The sequence below is a fragment of the Carlito syrichta genome, unplaced genomic scaffold (assembly GCF_000164805.1).
Source record: "Carlito syrichta isolate Samal-C Ts95f unplaced genomic scaffold, Tarsius_syrichta-2.0.1 Scaffold315497, whole genome shotgun sequence".
NCBI classification, from domain to species: domain Eukaryota; kingdom Metazoa; phylum Chordata; class Mammalia; order Primates; family Tarsiidae; genus Carlito; species Carlito syrichta.
The window spans coordinates 119,740-137,781 of record NW_007259593.1 but is presented as its reverse complement, the minus strand read 5'-3'; the positions used below and the strand labels follow the sequence as shown (position 1 = coordinate 137,781).

Sequence of the window (18,042 nt, the reverse complement as noted above, 5' to 3'; positions counted from 1 at the left end):
TATTCAGCATGTCCAGATCATTAAATCAAATGTAATTCGAAGCAAAGAATCAGAAGTGGGACAAATTTTCTGGGTTTTGATGTTTAAAAAAAAAAATCACAAAAACTGAAACAGGAAAGAAGGCAGAGTATGAGGCTTCTGCCCCACCTCAAACTGTAGCAAGTTTCAGATATATATTTATTTTTTGAGTCAAGGTCTCACTCTTTTGCCCAGACTGGAATGCAGTGGCACGATCATGGCTCACCACAACCTTGAACTCCTGGGTTCAAGCGATCCTCCCACCTTAGCCTCCCAAGTAGCTGGGACTACAGGCATGTGCCACCATCCCTAACTAGTTTTTTTGATTTTTTTTATAGAGGGGGTCTTGTTATGTTGCCTAGGCTGGTCTCGAACTCCTGGGCTCAAGCAATTCTCCCACCTTGGCCTCCCACATTACTGGAATTACAGACTTCAGCCACCACACCTGGCCAAGTTTCAGATACTAAATCAAGAGCTCATCATCCTGTTCATAGGAGAGGCCATTTCTGTCTCTTTCTGCCTCACTCTATTTCATTCTATGGCATGCACTCGTATTCTTTGACAACATTACATGTGTTAGCTACTATCCAGATGTCCACAAAGAGGTGGAAGAAAGTTCAGAAGCACTACACCACATGTATCCCAGAGAAATGGACTTATTTTCACATGGAAGCTTGTACACAAATATTTATAGCTACTTTATTAGTAATAGCCCCAAACTGGAAACCATCCACATGCCCTTTAGAAGGTCTTGAGTGGAAAACCAAAGTGTAGTACCTCTCTACTAAGCAATGAGAAGAAGTTAATTATTGATACACACAGAAACTTGGATGAACGTCAGAGAAATTGTGCTGAGTGCAAAAGGCCAATCTCAGAAGAATATGTGCTGCAGGGTTCTTATTGATGAAACATTTGTGAAATAATGATAATAGACATGGAGGTGGGATTGGTTGCAGCCAGGTGTTAGGGAGGGAGATGGATGGAGCCAGGTGGAGGGAGATGGGTATGGGTGTGGCTATGAAGGGTAACATGGGGGTAACAGTTAAGCATCTTGATGGTAGTGATGGTTACACAAGGCTACACACACAGAGTCCACACACAACTGGTGAAATTTGAGTTGGCTCTGTGGATTGTGTCTGCGTCACTTTCTTGGTTCTGGCACCATTCTCGGTTGTACAGGACTCTAGCGTGGGAGAAGAGGGTGAATTGTACACGAGACTTCCCATATATTTCTTTGCAAACTGCAGGGAATCTAGTTATTTTGAAATAAATAGTAACAAACAGATCAGGCATGAGCTTAGCAGCACCCTCGGTGTAGAACGGAGCAGGAGTAGCGCTGTGTGTGAGACTGCCTGCACCTGGCAGTGGACTCTCCTCCGCTCTGCAGGGAGCCTCACCCCTCTTGCCTTGATGCGCAGCGTCCTCCCCATCCACTGGCTTGTGTGAGATTTGTCACTGTGAGGAATATGGAGAAAGGAGGTGGCAGCTTAAAATGAAAGGGAAACCAGATAAATGCCATGGAAAGAAAGAAAATTCACCGACTTTCCTAAAACTTGTGACACTTGCGTGTGGCTAATTTAAGCTTGGGCAATGATGATTAGGCCTTTAGAACAGCCAGGCGTCATGTGAGTGCCTCTTTTTGTGGCCTCATCTAACTTAATCCTTAGGGGGCAGGTGTTACTATTCCCATTCACATTTCATGGGTGAGAAAAATGCAGTCCTGAGAGGTTCAGTAACATGCTTCTAGTTCAGTAGCCAGTGAGTGCATGAGCTGGGATTACACCCAGATCTGACTTCCCCAGCTGGGCGTGAAAGTGTTACCCCAGGTTGGGTCTGGAGGTGGCACCAAACAACAGGTAACCTTGACCATCTTCTCACACCTGTGAAATACAACGCAGAGGGTTTTATGTGTACTGTGGCTTCTCTTAGTATGTCAGACAGCCTGACTTTTCTTCAGCATTTGGATTAAATCACTTTTTGGGGTTGAGCACCACATTGGGCCAGTGTCGCTTTCTGGTTCTAGCACCATTCCCCATTGTACAGGTCACTAGAGTGGGAGGAAGGGGTAAGGCATACCTGGAACTAACCAGGGTGGGCACCTAACAACAAGCAACCTTGACCATCTTTGCATGCCTGTGAAATACAGCTCGCGGGGTTTTGTGTTGATGGGTTTCTTTGCCAAGCACATTTAGTGATGCTGCACATGTTACATATGCCTCTGCTGCAGGGGTGATCTCAGGGAAGAGGTGAGGGAAGGTTTGCATTAGGACGGCCAAACCCTCTGGTCCTCACTGGTGTGAGCCTCCTGGGCTTGATGTCAGTCGGCCCTTCATCAGTTTCTAGTTACCAACTAGTGCTGTTGGCACATCAGTCACTTTCCGTATGTTTAGCTTTGGTCTAACTGCATTGGGGGCTGCCCTGGACAGGAGAAGGTGGGTGGGAGGCAAGTCTTTGCTGAGTTTATAAGAGGGCACAGGAGTTTGAGAAAGAGAGAAGAGGGCACAGGAGTCCGGGCAGGTGCTGTGCCTGGGGCATGGCATCTGAGCAGGTGATGTTTGAAGTCCTCTTGGGTAAGAGGTGCTGGGGAGACATACCTTTACGTGCTGGGGAGATGTACCTTTGCTATGTCAGGTGCTTGTGAGGGTGCCCCTGCTGTTACGCAGCGAGCATTTCATCAGGGCTCAGGAGTCAGCTCTGGGACAGCTTAAGGACGGTCCCCCCTTGTGGCTCCCGTGTAGCCCCACTCCACGGCAGACACAACTGGACTGTCTAAACCGTCCACCGCCCTGGTGAGTTAGGGCAAAGAGGTGCCCTTCCAGCACTGGTGCTTATCTGAGGACGTTGAGGGGTTTTGAAAAAAGGGGGACATTTTAATTTAATTGATTTTTTAACATTGAATCTGAATAAAATCTGACAAATACATTAACTAGGGATTTGGTTTTTTAATTACTTGAGAGAAAATGTTTTCCATTTTTGCCATTTTGGTTTCTTGCCTTAATTCCTTCTAATGAATCATTTAGAATTTGGTTCTCTCGCAGATACTTCCTTTTTCTCTCCTTTAGTGTCACCTTCAGTATGATACTGGCTTTGAAATGGGAACCTTTGTTTCTCAGTGTGATGTGTGTGCTCAGAGGTGGGCTGTTGTTGGATGGTGGTCTTTGGACCTTGGCAACATGGGCTTCACATTTTCAGGATTCATGGGCTGCCCTTGAGCTCCCCGAGCCTCCGGGGCCCAAGCCTTGTGTGCAGGAGCCACTACTGCCTTGAGCACATCATTTCCTAGAAGGGCCTGTGCTGGATGGGGAGGAGCTTCATGTTGGCTCGTCTCTGCCTCCTCCTCCTATCAGCATTGTGAGAGGTCCCAGGATTTCTCTTGTTCTGTCAGGCTGTAATTTATAGTTTTTTGGGGAGTCAGGGTCTCATATATCGCCCAGGCTGGAGTGCGGTGGCATGATCACAAAGATCACAGCTCATGACAGCCTCAACCTTATGGGCTCAGGCAGTCCTTTCACCTCAATATCCCAAGTAGCTGGGACTACTGGTGTGTGCTACCACACCCAGCTAATTTTTCTATTTTTGTAGAGATGGGGCCTCATTATGTTGCCTAGACTGGTCTCGAACTTCTGAGCTCAAGCAGTTCTCCCACTTGGGCCTCCCAAAGTGCTGGGATTACAGGGGTGAATCACTGCACCCAGCCTGTAATTTGCACTTTAAAGAGCAAGAGGAACTAAAATGTTTTACTCCATACTACATATAGAACAGGCCTAATTCGTAGCTGGTATGTGCGTGAGCAGTGATTTGGTAGTGAATTAGAAATAACCCAGATGATTTTAAATATTTTTATTTGTGTTTTATTTTGAAGATTTTGACTTCAGTGTTCCAGGATCGATGAAGCTTCATAATCTTATTTCTAAATTGAAAAAATGGATCAAAATCCTGGAGGCTAAAACCAAGCAACTTCCAAAATTCTTCCTCATAGAAGAAAAGTGCCGATTTTTGAGCAATTTCTCGGCACAGACAGCTGAAGTAGAAATTCCTGGGGAATTTCTGATGCCGAAGCCGACGCATTATTACATCAAGATTGCTCGGTGAGTTAGCCTGGCCCGGCAAGGAGTCATGGATGCGTGGCACCCCCAAGGACACGGCCCTGTGGGAAGCTCCAGGGTAGACCCCACGCAGTATTTCAGATGTTGATTCCCTGGCATGAGAGAGCATGAGATTGTTCTAGAATTGGAGTAGTCGGGCACCTTGAGAGGACTCATCTAATTGACAGGTTTACTGTAGTGAGTAAGTTTGGGTTTGCTTCCAAAGCAACTTTTTCTGGGTCACCATAGAACTTGACAAAACGTAGAGTGTCCCATTTCTCTGTAAATTTTTGAAGCACGATATTCAGGACAAAATCAGACGATTGTAAAATTTGTGAGAGAGTGCTGTATCTCATTGGAATTGGAAAACATGCTTTCAAGAAAGACTTCCCTTAGCAAAAAGTCAGGTGTTTCCTCCTTTTTATTTCTGATTCAGACACAGAGTTCTGCTTTTCCATGTGTCTAGAATTCAGTTTCCCTTCCCTCCAAATCTGGCTTATGTCCTGGCCAGCTGTCCCTCCTCCCTGACTTCTATCCGTAGCCGCTGAATTACGAAATACTGTGATTCCATTTCTGTCTTGTCAGGGATACTAAATAAACTGATAAATGACCGTTGGATGACACAGTCTGTTTTTCCATGAGAGTTCTAAAAACTCTTCTTCTCAAGACAAGGCCTAGAAATGGAGACGCAAGAGTTAGTGTTTCACCGTCTGTTTGCTCCGACAGGTTTATGCCCCGGGTGGAGATTGTGCAGAAGCACAACACTGCAGCCAGGCGGCTATACATCCGTGGGCACAACGGCAAGATCTACCCATACCTCGTCATGAATGACGCCTGCCTCACGGAGTCTCGGCGGGAGGAGCGTGTGTTACAGCTGCTGCGCCTTCTGAACCCGTGTTTGGAGAAGAGGAAGGAAACCACCAAGAGGCACTTGTTTTTCACAGGTACGAGAGCTGCACTTTGGGAGGACACAGGCTGCTCACACTAGCCTTTGAGGGTCTGCCTGTTCTAAATTTTGCCAAGCAGGGGAGGCCTCTAGAAGAGTAGCAGCCCCTGCTTGTGGAGGAGGCCACCTCTAGACTTCTTGCTGGGAGGTAGGTGCTGTTTTCGCATCTCCTAGAGGCCTTTCTCACTCTAGAGTATGTGTTTGGAAGAGATGGTGCCATGCCTGTGTGCACTGCCGCTTCTACTTGTCCAGGAACCCTGGTGGGCTCTGGTGAAAGCCTGCCTGAGCAGGCCTGGTTGCTGGTGACAGCGCACTTCAGTTTCTGTGGGTCTCCACCTCTTTCTGGCCACGTGCTGCATGGTGCAGGCACTGCCTGTGCTCGCCCTCCTGGGGAGACGCAAGGCTCAGGAAGGTCCAGCATCCCTGTGAGCGCCACAGAAATCATCAGTAGGCGGCACAAGTAGCTTATAAGAAGCAGCCTTAGAGTGGGATTCCATAGCTGAGTTGCTGTGAGTCGCCCGTCTAACAGGCGTGTAGATGTTACCTCTGACCCAGCAGAGAGCCATTGTTAGGGCATGTTAGCAAGGACCCCTGTGGCTAGGAGCCCACTACAATGTGTATGATTGAGTCCTGTCTGGAACTAACCCATTTTTGACCTGAAATTGCTGACCCTGAAGTTTTATATCTTAAAATAAGTAGATTCAAAAAATAAGTCTAACGAAAGCTTGGAATACATCATGGAAAGCTATATGTGTTTTAACATGTATGTCACATGATTGTAGTTGTTGATCCCACCTGTGGGTTGTAGGTTTTTCTTTGTGTCTTCCAAACACTTGGTTAGCTCTCAACGACATTCCTCTTGTGTATGTCCTGGTCATTTTGGGATTTCTTAATGGGTTGAAGCCAGGGCAGCAAGCCAGTAGCTGTGGCTTAACTGACTTAGACTGAATTAGCCACCTTTGTTCGTTGGAAGCCAGAATCATCTGTGTGTGCACCCCACAGCACTGAATCACGCCCAGGGCTTTGTGGCCTGGACACAGGCTGGTGCAGAAGCAGGGACACAGCTGCTGCTGAGACCCCACACTGTGCAGGATTGATCTGCTGCCATTTTCTGGAAATCTATCAGCTCCTTCCAGTTTTATTGCAGCAAGATATTTTGATGTTACCTTAATCTAATAGCATAATATTTTGTCTCATTTAATCCACAAGCAACACTATGGGGTGCCATTATCCCTTTTGGATGAAGAAACTTAAGTTCACACCAGTCTGATAACATTCCCCAAAGCATCATCACTGGGAAGGCAGACCCAGGCTCACGCTTCTGCTGCGCTTCTCCTGATGGTTCAGATAAGAGTGGTCACTATATATGTTGACATCATATTAGACGAGTTGTAATAAATTGCATCTTAAATACAGCATGGTAATTGAGGATAGCATGTTGGCCACTGCATGTGGATATAGATCTATACATTAGCTGGGTTGAATTTATCAGGTTGACTCTGGCTACTTTCCTCATCTGAACCACGGAACACAGAAGATGACCTAAGGGATTATTTTTCTACTTCTCCACGGGTGGAGCATAGCCATTGTAGATGCTGGAAGACACGTTTACATAATTATGCAGCAGATGCCTTAGAGCAGGAGGGCTGGATTCTTCTGATAAGCTCTGATTAAGGAGGGTCTCTAAGAAGTGAACATTGAGCAGAGTTTCTGTTTATTATTTATTTATTTATTTATTTGAGACAGGGTCTCACTCTGCCACCCAGGCTGGGAGATAGTGGCACAGTCACAGTGCACCATAGCCTCGAACTCCTGGGCTCAAGTGATCCTCCCCCTTAGCCTTCTGAGTGGCCGGGACTACAGGCTATTTTTAATTTTTTTAAGACTGATTTTCCAGGTTGTCGTCTAAAGCTTTCTGTTTGTCTGTGGAAACAGAGTGGTGATCAGCTAAGGTGCCGTCACCCACAGAGCCTTCTGCCATCTGCTGAGTGATAGGTGGGGTGACCCCAGGGCTCCTCCAGCTTCACTGGCACATGTTTCCCTGCACACATGGGGCAGGTTAGCGCCGCTCCCAGCATACGCCCTGAAGGTGGAGACGAGGGCTAGTCTGCGGTTACTTTCAACCTGCCCCCATTTCTCTTCCCCTTTCCCTAGTTCCCCGGGTTGTGGCGGTGTCCCCACAGATGCGCCTCGTGGAAGACAACCCCTCTTCACTTTCCCTTGTGGAGATCTACAAGCAGCGCTGCGCCAAGAAGGGCATCGAGCACGACAACCCCATTTCCCGTTACTACGACAGGCTGGCCACGGTGCAGGCCCGGGGGACCCAAGCCAGCCACCAGGTACCAGTCAGGGCTGGGCGGGGTTCTAGGCTGCCACCAGAGGCCTCAGTTTTCAGAGACTTTCTTGTGGTGCTTAGTGACACGTGGGCTTTGGAAACTAGAGGGCATGCTTTAAGGCTGCCCCCTCACTTAAACAACTTTATTAGACTTATGAGATGGTAGAAATTAGATAGTCATTGATTGACCTTAATGAGAAGATGTTTGCTGCAGATGGTTGTGACCTAACAGAATAAGTTCTCAACAACGGGGAGGCTCCTTGTTCTTTACGTGTACTGTCAGAGAAGCTCAGAAATTAGATTTTCCTTTTATTTTTTAATTTCCGTAGCTTAAGGGGGTACAGATAGTTTTTGGTTACATGGTTGCATTGTATAGTGATGAAGAAGTCTCGGCTTCAATTATGCCCACCACCTATGCACATTGTACCCAAAAATTAGAGTTTTAAAATAAGCTAATGGCAAACTCATTCGGCAGCCAAACCTGATCTGAAGTGATGTGAGGCTGTTTATTGTCTTTATTTCTTCACTTGATGTTCATATTCATCTGATTTGCTGCTGGGGGCATTGGATAGTGTGCAGTGTCTGTACTGTACGTGCTTTCTTTTATTATTACTTTTTTGAGTTGTGGTCTCACTATATTACCCAGGCTGGATGCAATAGCACGATCATGGCTCATGATAGCCTCAACCTCCTGGGCTCAAGCATCCTCCCGCCTCAGCCTCCCTGAGTAGCTGGGACTACAGGCATACACCACCACACCTGGCTAATTTTTAAATTTTTTTAGAGACAGGGTCTCATTATGTTGCCCAGGCTGGTCTTGAACCCCTGGGCTTAAGAATCTTCCCATCTTGACCTCCCACAGTGCTAGGATTAAAGGTATGAGCCACCATGCCCAGCCACTTTCTAAAATACAAAAAACAACAACCTCTGGAACCTGTGGGACATTCCTGTTTTGGTTGCCTGGGCCTGGGAGTACCGTGCCACGCGGGAGTCCTGGGTGGCTCTGGCCTGTGGCCCCCAGAGGTGCACAGGCCCCACTCCTCACCCTGCAAGGCATGCATAGGCTCTGGATGAAAAGAATTTGTTCAGGGTTGGGTGGAGCACCAAGAGGTAGCTGTTTTGGCCTCACCCAGGTGCCCCATGGTCTTTCTGTGCCTCAGAGAGGCCACAGAGGTGGACACTGTTCTGGCTCCCAGAAGATTTAGTGTTGTTTAGGAAGGTTGAGCCAGCAGGGTCCAGGGCATGGGCAGGGTACAGGGGCTTCCAGGCTGTGGGGTTCAGTGCAGCCTCCCACCTTAGTGCAGGCAGAGGGTATGGACCTGCTTTCTGTTTGACCTCTGTGGATAGAGCTCATGGCCAACCTTGGGAGTTGGTGCCAGGTTTCTTGTGATGCAGGTAACGGACTAGTCATTCTGTGAGTGGTGGGCTGTTTGAGCTGTCTGTGGGAGAGGAATACATTGTATCGTTAGGGCTGTGTTTCCCTTTGACAATGTGGAAGCCTCTCTGCAAATATAGGCTGCATCAGCGTTAGTTTTGTTATTAACTCTGCTCCTTCATCCTTCTCATTTTCATAACACCTTCTACTGAGATGGAACTCACATACCATAAAACTCACCCTTGTAAAGTATCCAGTTCAGTGTTTCTAGTATATTCACAGGGTTGTGCAACTGTCACTATTATCTATCTTCAAAATATTTTTATCACCTCAAAAAGAAATCTCATGCCCACGACTAGTCACTCCCTATTCCTCTCTACTCCCAGCTCCTGGTGACTGCAAATCTTTCTGCCTGCATCGAGTTGGCTGTTCACATAAATGTGAATGAATCATACAGTGTGTGGACTTTTGTGTCTGGCTTATTCATTTAGCATAATGTTTTCAGGCTTCATTCATTCTGTAGAACATTTCAGTAGTTTGTTCCTTCTTATTGCCAAATAATATTCCAGTATATGATATACCAAATTTAACTTATCTATTCATCAGTGGACGGACTTTTGGATTGTTTATATACCTTGTGACTTTTATGACTAATGTGATGTGAACATTCACATATGTGTGTGCATGTTTTTATGTGGACATATGTGTTCATTTCTCTTGGATATATAGCCAGGAGTGGAATTGCTGGGTCATATGGTAACTTTCATATTTAACACTTGATGAATGCCAAATTGTTTTCTAAAGTGTCACAACGCATGAGGGCTCTAATTCCTCCACATCCTGCCAGCACTTACTATTGCCTGCCGTCTTGGTTAGAGTTTTGCTGGTGGATGTGCAATGCTATCTTGTGGTGGGTGACTAATGAACTAATGACATCGAGCACGTTATCTATGCTTCTTGGCTGTCTTTTCTTTGGCTTTTTATTGGTGCATTTTCTTTGGAGAAATGTCTCTTCAGGCCCTTTGTCTTCTTAAATTTGGTGGTTTGCCTTTCTGTTGTTGAAAGAGCTCTTTATGTGTTCTAGATACAAGTAACTTGATGTAAGTGACTTCATCTTTCTCCCCACTTATTAGCCATGTTTTCCTATCTCATTCTTCTCATAATTTTTTATTGAAAACTGGACATTTTAAGTAATGTAATTTGACAACTCTGGAAGTCAGATTTTCTTCCACCCCAAGACTTGTTTGTTTTTTGTGACTTTCCTACACGAATTCTGTGAACTCTGTGTTCTTTGTCATGTGCAACATTGACGTCTCTGTTCAGCTTGGTAGTCAGCTAATGATCTGATGGTGGTATTCTTAAATGCCTTAAGCCAATACATCTTCCACCTTTTTTGAGGGCTTCTGCATCTGTGTGGGAGGGGGGGCATTTCTTCCAGACAGTATATAGCTCTATTTTAGCCTTTGCTTCCTGCTTGTGCAGAGCCTCCAGTGAAAGCATGGGGACTTCTGAGGTTTTTCATGAGCCTCAGGTTTATCATGTGTCTTAGATTCCTGGCAGTACTTGGAGCTTTTCAAAGTCCTCTGTGGCCATCCCCAGCTCTTTTGTTTGGCCCACTCTCAAGTGCTCCCGCCAATACCACTACCTAAGGCACCAGTGCCTTACACAATTGCCATTGATTATTTTCAACAAATGCCCTTCAGATATGATGTTCCTTACTGAGTAAGCTGAGGTCAGGCAACAAACCCTAAGAATGGGTCAAATAGTGACAGTTCTCTGGGGATGAAGCTTTTTTTGAAATCACCAAACCCATTCTGTCTACTCCAGTGGCGCTGTTTTGCAGACTACCTGTGGCGCTGGGGAAGAGGGGATGGGAATAGGGTAGGTTTAAGTGCCACAGAGCTCACGGTTCTTCCTGGGATGAGGTGAGTGGATTGCTTGAGCCCGCGGGTTCAAGACCCGCCTGGGCAGCGAGACCTCATCTCTACAATAAATAAAAAAATCAGCCGGGCGTGGTAGCGCATGCCTGTACTTTCGGCTACTTGGAAGGCTGAGGCGGAAGGATCGCCGCAGCCCAGCAGGTCGAGGCTGCGGTGGCCGGGAGCGGCCTCTGGGCGACAGAGTGAGACTCCAACTCAAAAAAAAAAGTCCCAGCCGGGCTCGGTGGCTCAGCCTGTAATCCCGCGCCTTTGGGAGGCTGAGGTGAGTGGGTTGCCTGAGCCCGCGAGTTCGAGACCCGCCTGGGCAGCAAGACCTCATCTCTACAATAAATCAAAAAATCAGCCGGGCGTGATAGCGCATGCCTGTAATTTCGGCTACTCGGAAGGCTGAGGCGGAAGGATCGCTGGAGCCCAGCAGGCGAGGCTGCGGTGACCGGGGGCGGCCACTGCACTCCAGTCTGGGCGACAGTGAGACTCCAACTCAAAAAAAAAACCAAACAAACAAATAAAAAATAAAAGTCCCTCGGACTGTGGCAAGCCTTTGTTTAATTTCCAGAGTTCTGAAAAGGTTGATTTTGATTTTTTGCTAGCGTTCTTACTGCTTTAAGAGCAGATTTTAGAATCTGGAAGCCCACACTCTACAGCTTCAAAGTGCTTCTTTCCATTTTACAGATAAGGAAATGAAAATAAATAGGGTGTGTCCTTGATGGTCAACTTGCTCTTGGTTGTGGAGGGGCCTGCATTCTCATGGTTACTCGGAACCCTTGGGTTCAGGACTTAACCTGGATGGACCCTGTGCCTTTCCCAGTTGGTGTAACAGGGTCTAAATTAATTCAAGAAACTTGTTTTGAGGCTCTCTAAATGTGTGATGTCTTATTTACTCTTTTGTGTGTGTGTGTGTGTGTGTGTGTGTGTGTGTTGGAGTCTCACTCTGTCGCCTGGGCTGGAGAGCAGTGGCACACTCATAGCCACCCCAGAGTCAACCTGCTGGGCTCTGGCGATCCTTCCACCTCAGTCTTCCAAGTAGCTGAAACTGTAGGCATGCACTACCTTGCCCAGCTAATTTTTGATTTATTGTAGAGACAAGGTCTCGCCAAGTTGCCTGGGCTGGTCTTGAACCCGCAGGATCAAGCAATTCACTCACCTCGTCCCTCCAAGGTGCTGGAATTACAGGCTGAGCCACCAAGCCCAGCCGTGGCGTGATATTTTAAATAGTCTCTTAAGTGTTCTAGGTCAGAACTCAGTGTAAAGTATTGTGTAGTATCTGCTCTGTTATTAGACTAGCTCCTTCAGTTTATGAAACTTTCACCTTTAATAGTCCTTGATTTAAAGTAGTGGTGTTGGTACTCAGCTGTTTTGTTCTTTTTGTTAATTAGCCTAATATATTCTGTAGTTAGCACAGGTGGAAGTAGTGTTCAGATGTTTACCTACATTCTTTTAGACAGATTTACACATCATGTATGTAAAGGCTTTTACTTAGACCAGGACCTTTGGTGCTTTGGAGCATATGACATCAAGCCCTGGAGGGAAATTAAACAGTTTTATGCATCCTTGTGTTCAGGCTAATAGCATGGCATATATATTTGTCAACAAAATCAACCCTACTCGTGCTAAGTAAATAAGTCATTCCAGTTCAGAAGTTTTTCTTTTGCAGAAGAAAGCTAAGTGAATGAGAGAGAGAGTCATGGGGTGATGTGTTTCAGGTCCTTCGAGACATTCTCAAGGAAGTTCAGAGTAACATGGTGCCACGCAGCATGCTGAAAGAGTGGGCTCTGCACACGTTCCCCAACGCCACAGACTACTGGACGTTCCGGAAGATGTTCACCATCCAGCTGGCACTGATTGGCTTTGCAGAATTTGTCTTGCATCTAAATAGACTTAACCCTGAGATGCTACAGATCGCTCAGGTAACTTGGTGTGAACAGCCAGATTCTCCTTTAGACCTCACCATTCTGCTGATGATTCCTGAAATGTTTCTTTCTTAAATTCAGGACACTGGCAAACTGAATGTTGCCTACTTTCGATTTGACATCAATGATGCGACTGGAGACCTGGATGCCAACCGTCCTGTTCCTTTTCGCCTCACACCCAACATTTCTGAATTTCTGACCACCATTGGCGTCTCTGGCCCATTGACCGCCTCCATGATTGCAGTTGCCCGGTGCTTTGCGCAGCCAAACTTTAAGGTGGGTCTTGCAGCATCGCTCGAAAAGCGCAGGCCAGGGTTACTTGGAAGCATGTCACGGCCTTTTGGGAGCTGCTGATCCTCTAACAAGGGGATGGAAGGTTGAGTTAGAAGAGCTGGTTGTTGCTGTGCAATTAGCTGGGTGAGGGGTTTGAAAATGCTTCCTTTCCAGGAATCTTTAAGGTATCGAGGAACACAGTTTACAAAAAGGAGTTTCGAGTGGATCGTTCCCTCACCGTTACTGCTGTGTGTCGCTGCGTCTAGCAGCTTCTGTTTTCCGTTTTGCACATCTTCCTGGTATAAAAGGCGCAAGATGCTCTGGGACAATACCCACCTTACCAGGGCCATAGCAAGGCCTAAGCAAGGTGAGGCGTGCGGACGGCGCCAGCACAGTGAGTGCCCAGTGGTGTGAGATGCAGCAAGATGCCCGTGGCACCCGGGTGTGCATGAGGCCGTGCGAGGATGCCTGAGGCTCTGCCCACAGTGATGGGACGGCAGCTAGATCTGCCGCTTCTGGCACCTGCCCCATGCCTGGCACTGCACTGACTGCTAAGTGGATTCTCATTGAATTCTCCCAACACTTGTACAGATGGGGACACTAAGGCCAGGGAAGGCAAGTGACATCAAAGATTATGGAGCTGGGGCAGGAGCGCAGACTGGGGTTCACATTCAGCTCTTTCTGACTCCAGCCTGGCTTCTCACCCCCAGAATTCTCTCTTCACTGATGGGGGCTGAGCATAGTCTTGCTTCATTTTTCTTGTAACTTATGAGAACAGTTGCACCTTTCTCTTCTTTTTCCCCCCTTAGGCAGTTTGCAGCTAGAGAAGGCTTTAGAAGCCAGTTGCTTTCCACAAACATTAACCCAGAACAGTTTTTAAATGGTTGCATGAACCCTTAGCCGTGAACAAGGACTGCACGTGATGTACATGTCTTGCTCTTCTGTATCTGATAGCACAGTCCATCAGCATGGAGCTGTTGTAGGTTATAGGGAATATCGTGTGTGCACACGACTAAAAATAACGGGCTTTTCTATTTGTTCTTGACTTATGGAGTCTGTGTTCTAATGCCACCAGTAGCCGTTTATTCTTAGCACCTTTGGCTTAAGGCTTGAAATAGGGAATTGTCATTTAGATGGAAATGTTACACTTCTGGAAACACCTGCGGGGAATCCTTGGAAGGGCATTTCACTTGAAACTCTAAAAAGACGGAAGACTGTAATTTAAAGGCCTGTGACAACTTGGAGTGACACCGTGCCACAGGCTGTAGTGGTGTTGATGACAAGAAATTGGCTCTTCTCCAAGCTCTGGGCCGAGATTTCTTAACAGACTAAATCTAGTGAATACCTTTAAGTCAGGCTAAAATGTAGACCAGTCTGTGTGGGGATCACTTCTAAGAACACGTTCTGGTTTCACCAAGTAAAGAGGAATAAAAACCACATTGCTCTGAAGTGACCTTTAAACAGTTCTGGTGCCTAAACTGACACCCTTCCATGTCTTTTGAATGTGACGACGGACTGTATTAGACGTCTCATCCCATGCTGAGTTGCACTGTGCTGGCCTCTCCTGCCCTTCCTGATGATCTGGTGGCAACAATCGCCCTTGGCTCCCAGCGCCTCCTCCAGTCCCTGTGCCCAACACTCACACTCATAACGGTTCACCTCCACCTCTGCCATCCCGACGTCAAGCGCCCCCCCAGCACCCACCCCCGTCCCTCTAAGACACAGTTCCAGAGGCCCCTTGACCCCACAGGAGCTACCACTGCTGGCCCTCCCTCATGCCCTTCTGTCCACCCTTTCTCCAGCTCAGATTCCACAGGCAGGATCATGCCCGCTTTGTATTGGCCTGTCACGAGGCCAGCATTTGGCAAAATCCAACTCCCCAGGGACTGTTCCCGGCTCCTGGGACAGGGGCACAAGTATGGAGGAACAGCCAGTACTGGCCGATGGCACTGGAAGCTCATGACCATTAACCTTCAGTGGCTCATTTGTGACCTGGTGACCCCGCCACAGGTAGCCTTCAAGTCTGGAAAGCGTATTGTTTTAGCATCGTTTGTGATGTGTCACCAGAGCACCCATGTCACAGACGTGTCTGTGTTTCCAGACTTGGCAGCGCCCCATGTCTCTGTCCTACGCCCTAACTGGCCAAGAGCAGGATTGGGCGCCCCTCGCCAGTCCTCCAGTCTTCATCCCTCCCTGGGGACCCAGAAGACGTCTCCTCCCTGCCCTCTCTGCCTCTGCCTGCTCATGCCCCCCGCTCGGGCCCAGCGCTGCAGCCGCCAGCCCCTCTCTGGACCCTTGAGGCACAAACCACTGTCTCCACCGTTGGCCTCCGGTGGCGCGGCCGTGGCTGCCCTCAGAGCCAGCCCTGACCTGCCGAGCACATCTCTGCTGCTCCGCGCTTCCTCACTGGGTGCTCGGCCCTGTGTTCGGAGCTGCCCCAGCCCTGTGGGCCCTCTTTCTGTCCTGCAGCGGGGCCCGTCCCAGCTTCGCCATCGTCGCCCTCTTGTTCTCTTCCCAGTTGCCCATCTCCACCGCCCGTTTGGAGTCTTCTGTCACGCATGCGTTTGGTTTTGCAGATTTAAACCTTGCGCTCTGACCTCGCCTCTCCTGAGCGGATTGTGGGTCCCCCGCTGCCTTGTGGTCGGGTCAGGTGCATCAGTCACGCCCGCCAGTGGCCTCCGTGTTACCCTTGACCTCCTCTCTCCCTCACACCTCCACCCTCTCCTGGGACGGCAGACCTGCCCCGCGTTCGCTGCCTCATGAGCTCGCGGGTCCAGTCTTGTCACTCTCGTGGGGATGAAGCTCCGCCCAGGCCTGTGGCCTCTGCTCTGTTCTCTGTCCCAAGGGCGGCATCATCCTTTGAGATAAAGGCCCTGTCTTGTCACGCTCTGTTCCACACCCTCCCTGACTTCCATGGCTTCCAGCTACTTGGAGTCAAAACCAGAGCCCTGACGACAGCTGCTGATGGTGCAGTGACCAACAGGAGCTGCCCAGACACTGGGCTTTGCATTCAAGTCCTTTAACCGCCATGTTGTTAGGGGAGAGGCTCTGTTACTGTGCCCTGCTTACAAATGGGGAAACCAAGGCACAGAGATTCAGAAACCTTACCAAGGGGGGACCCAGGTGGGAAGTGGTGGTGCTGAGACATGAACCCGAGTCTGCCATGACTTCATGGGAGGCCTGGGCGGCACCACATCCTCTTGTGTGACTGAGCCTGTGCCTGTTACCCAGGCCTTTGCATGGCTGTTCCCTCTCCTACAGTGCTCATGGTTGGCATCCTCACTTACTTCCAGCTCCTGCCCGAGTGTGACCTCACCTGTGACCTTGTCACCAGGCTCCTCAGAAAACTAGCCTCTAAGCCATCCTCCCCAGCTTTTGCATTCCCCGCAGTGGCCAGCACCCCTGACATGAAGCATGCTTGTTTGCTGTGAGGACTAGGTGGTTATCTCCATTTGGTTTGCTCTTGGCTGTGCTGCCTGGAACACTGCCTGACACTGGACAGGCCTTGAAGGCATTGAGTGGACAGATCAGGCTCCGGGAGTGGTGGGTCCCATGCAGATCCATGCTGCCCTGGTCATTGAAGACCAGATGAAAGTGGTGTCTTCACACCAGGGCCTCCTGGCCGCTGCTCCTAAGGAGAGCAAGCAGTTTGTCCCCAGGTGCTTCCCCGGCACGTCTGCAGGGTGCTCCGCTGGCTTTGGCGCTGAGGCGAGGATGACCCAAGACAGCCTCTGGCCTCACTGCCCCATCAGAATGCTGCCTTCCGACTGCTCTTGTGAAACACGGGTCAGCTCATTGTCTCCCTCCACAGGTGGATGGCATTCTGAAAACTGTGCTGCGTGACGAGATCATCGCTTGGCATAAAAAGACGCAGGAGGACACTTCCTCTCCGCTTTCAGCTGCTGGGCAGCCTGAGAACATGGACAGCCAGCAGCTGGTCTCTCTGGTTCAGAAGGCTGTCACTGCCATCATGACACGCCTGCACAACCTCGCCCAGTTCGAAGGCGGGGAGAGCAAGGTGAACACCCTGGTGGCTGCGGCGAATAGCCTGGACAACCTGTGCCGCATGGACCCTGCCTGGCACCCCTGGCTGTGACCCAGCCGTTCCTGCCTTCTGGAACGTGAAGGGCACCTTAAGCTCCAAGCCCTTGGCTTTAGTGACTCCCCTCTGCCTTGTTAACTTTATTTACAGAGTCCTGCTGCCGTCCTGGGTTATGGTGACCTTCCGCGGTTTGTGTGAAGGAGGGGGACTTTAGGTGTAGACGGAGCTGGACTGTTAGGACGTGGCAAGGTGGTTGGAAGTGGCAAAGCTTTTAAAATACTCTTTTAAGAAATCAGGATTCTCTGGTCTGGGATTCCTCTGTGAATTCTTTTTTATGGTGTTCCCCCTCCGTGAATGTACAGACTGAACCATGGGACATGGCTTCTGCCACCCATTTTAACGCCTCTGAAGACCCCGCACGGTGGCCTCATGCTTTTGTACGGAACTTTGTTGTACGTGTACAGAAAACCCACTTCATGAGATAAACAGGATGTGAACAAATTGTGCTGGCTTTTCTCTGAGCATAAACTTCGATGCCGTGTGCAAGTGGCTTGGAATCCTGTTGGTGCCTGGCGTGGAGGACAAGGCGGTGTTACCCTGCAGGAGGTGCCCTCCTCACCCATTTCGGGTTTGGACTCGACTGGGTGAAAACAGAACTCTGAGCGTCTGCAGGTGAATCTTGCGCTTTTTATTGCCAGCTCTTTGGATATCTTCTAGACATTTGCCATCACTGTACCTGATAAAAAAAAAATCACTTGTTTCTTCCTAATTTAAAAAGAAAAATAGCAATGAGAGTTTGTTTACTTTTGCCTTTCTGTTATGCTCACATTTTTATAAATCAGAACATCGAGAATGTTCTATCTAAATTTGTACAGTGTGTTTTTTGTAGAATAAATATTTTATAAAAGGGTTTGTTGTCTCTTATTTGTGTTAAAATGCTTGCTTCTGGGAAGCGTTTCCTCCTCCTCGACGTCCCTCAGCCCCGTGGGGACCAGAGGCCCTGGGGACAGTGTGGGCGGTTCCTCACTGTGGCTTCCTGGTGCTGGCATGTGCAGCCCAGGCGACACAGCAGGCCCGAGGTCACGGGGAGATCATGACCTGGGGGTCAGAAGCGAACT

At 48.6% G+C, this 18,042-nt stretch overlaps 1 protein-coding gene across 3 annotated transcripts in view; it reads left to right on the top strand.

Annotated features, from left to right (window-relative positions):
- The window catches only part of TRRAP (transformation/transcription domain associated protein), a 147,276-nt gene extending 129,442 nt beyond the window's left edge, over positions 1-17,834 (top strand). For all 3 annotated transcript variants that reach the window (XM_021706379.1, XM_021706378.1, XM_008072896.2), the window contains 6 exons: positions 3,881-4,106; positions 4,830-5,047; positions 7,204-7,388; positions 12,403-12,606; positions 12,691-12,885; positions 16,694-17,834. In XM_021706379.1, coding sequence (XP_021562054.1) covers positions 3,881-4,106; positions 4,830-5,047; positions 7,204-7,388; positions 12,403-12,606; positions 12,691-12,885; positions 16,694-16,978 — 1,313 coding nt within the window. In that variant the 3' untranslated portion in view covers positions 16,979-17,834. The remainder of the gene's footprint in view (positions 1-3,880; positions 4,107-4,829; positions 5,048-7,203; positions 7,389-12,402; positions 12,607-12,690; positions 12,886-16,693) is intronic.
- The last annotated feature ends 208 nt before the right edge of the window (positions 17,835-18,042 follow it).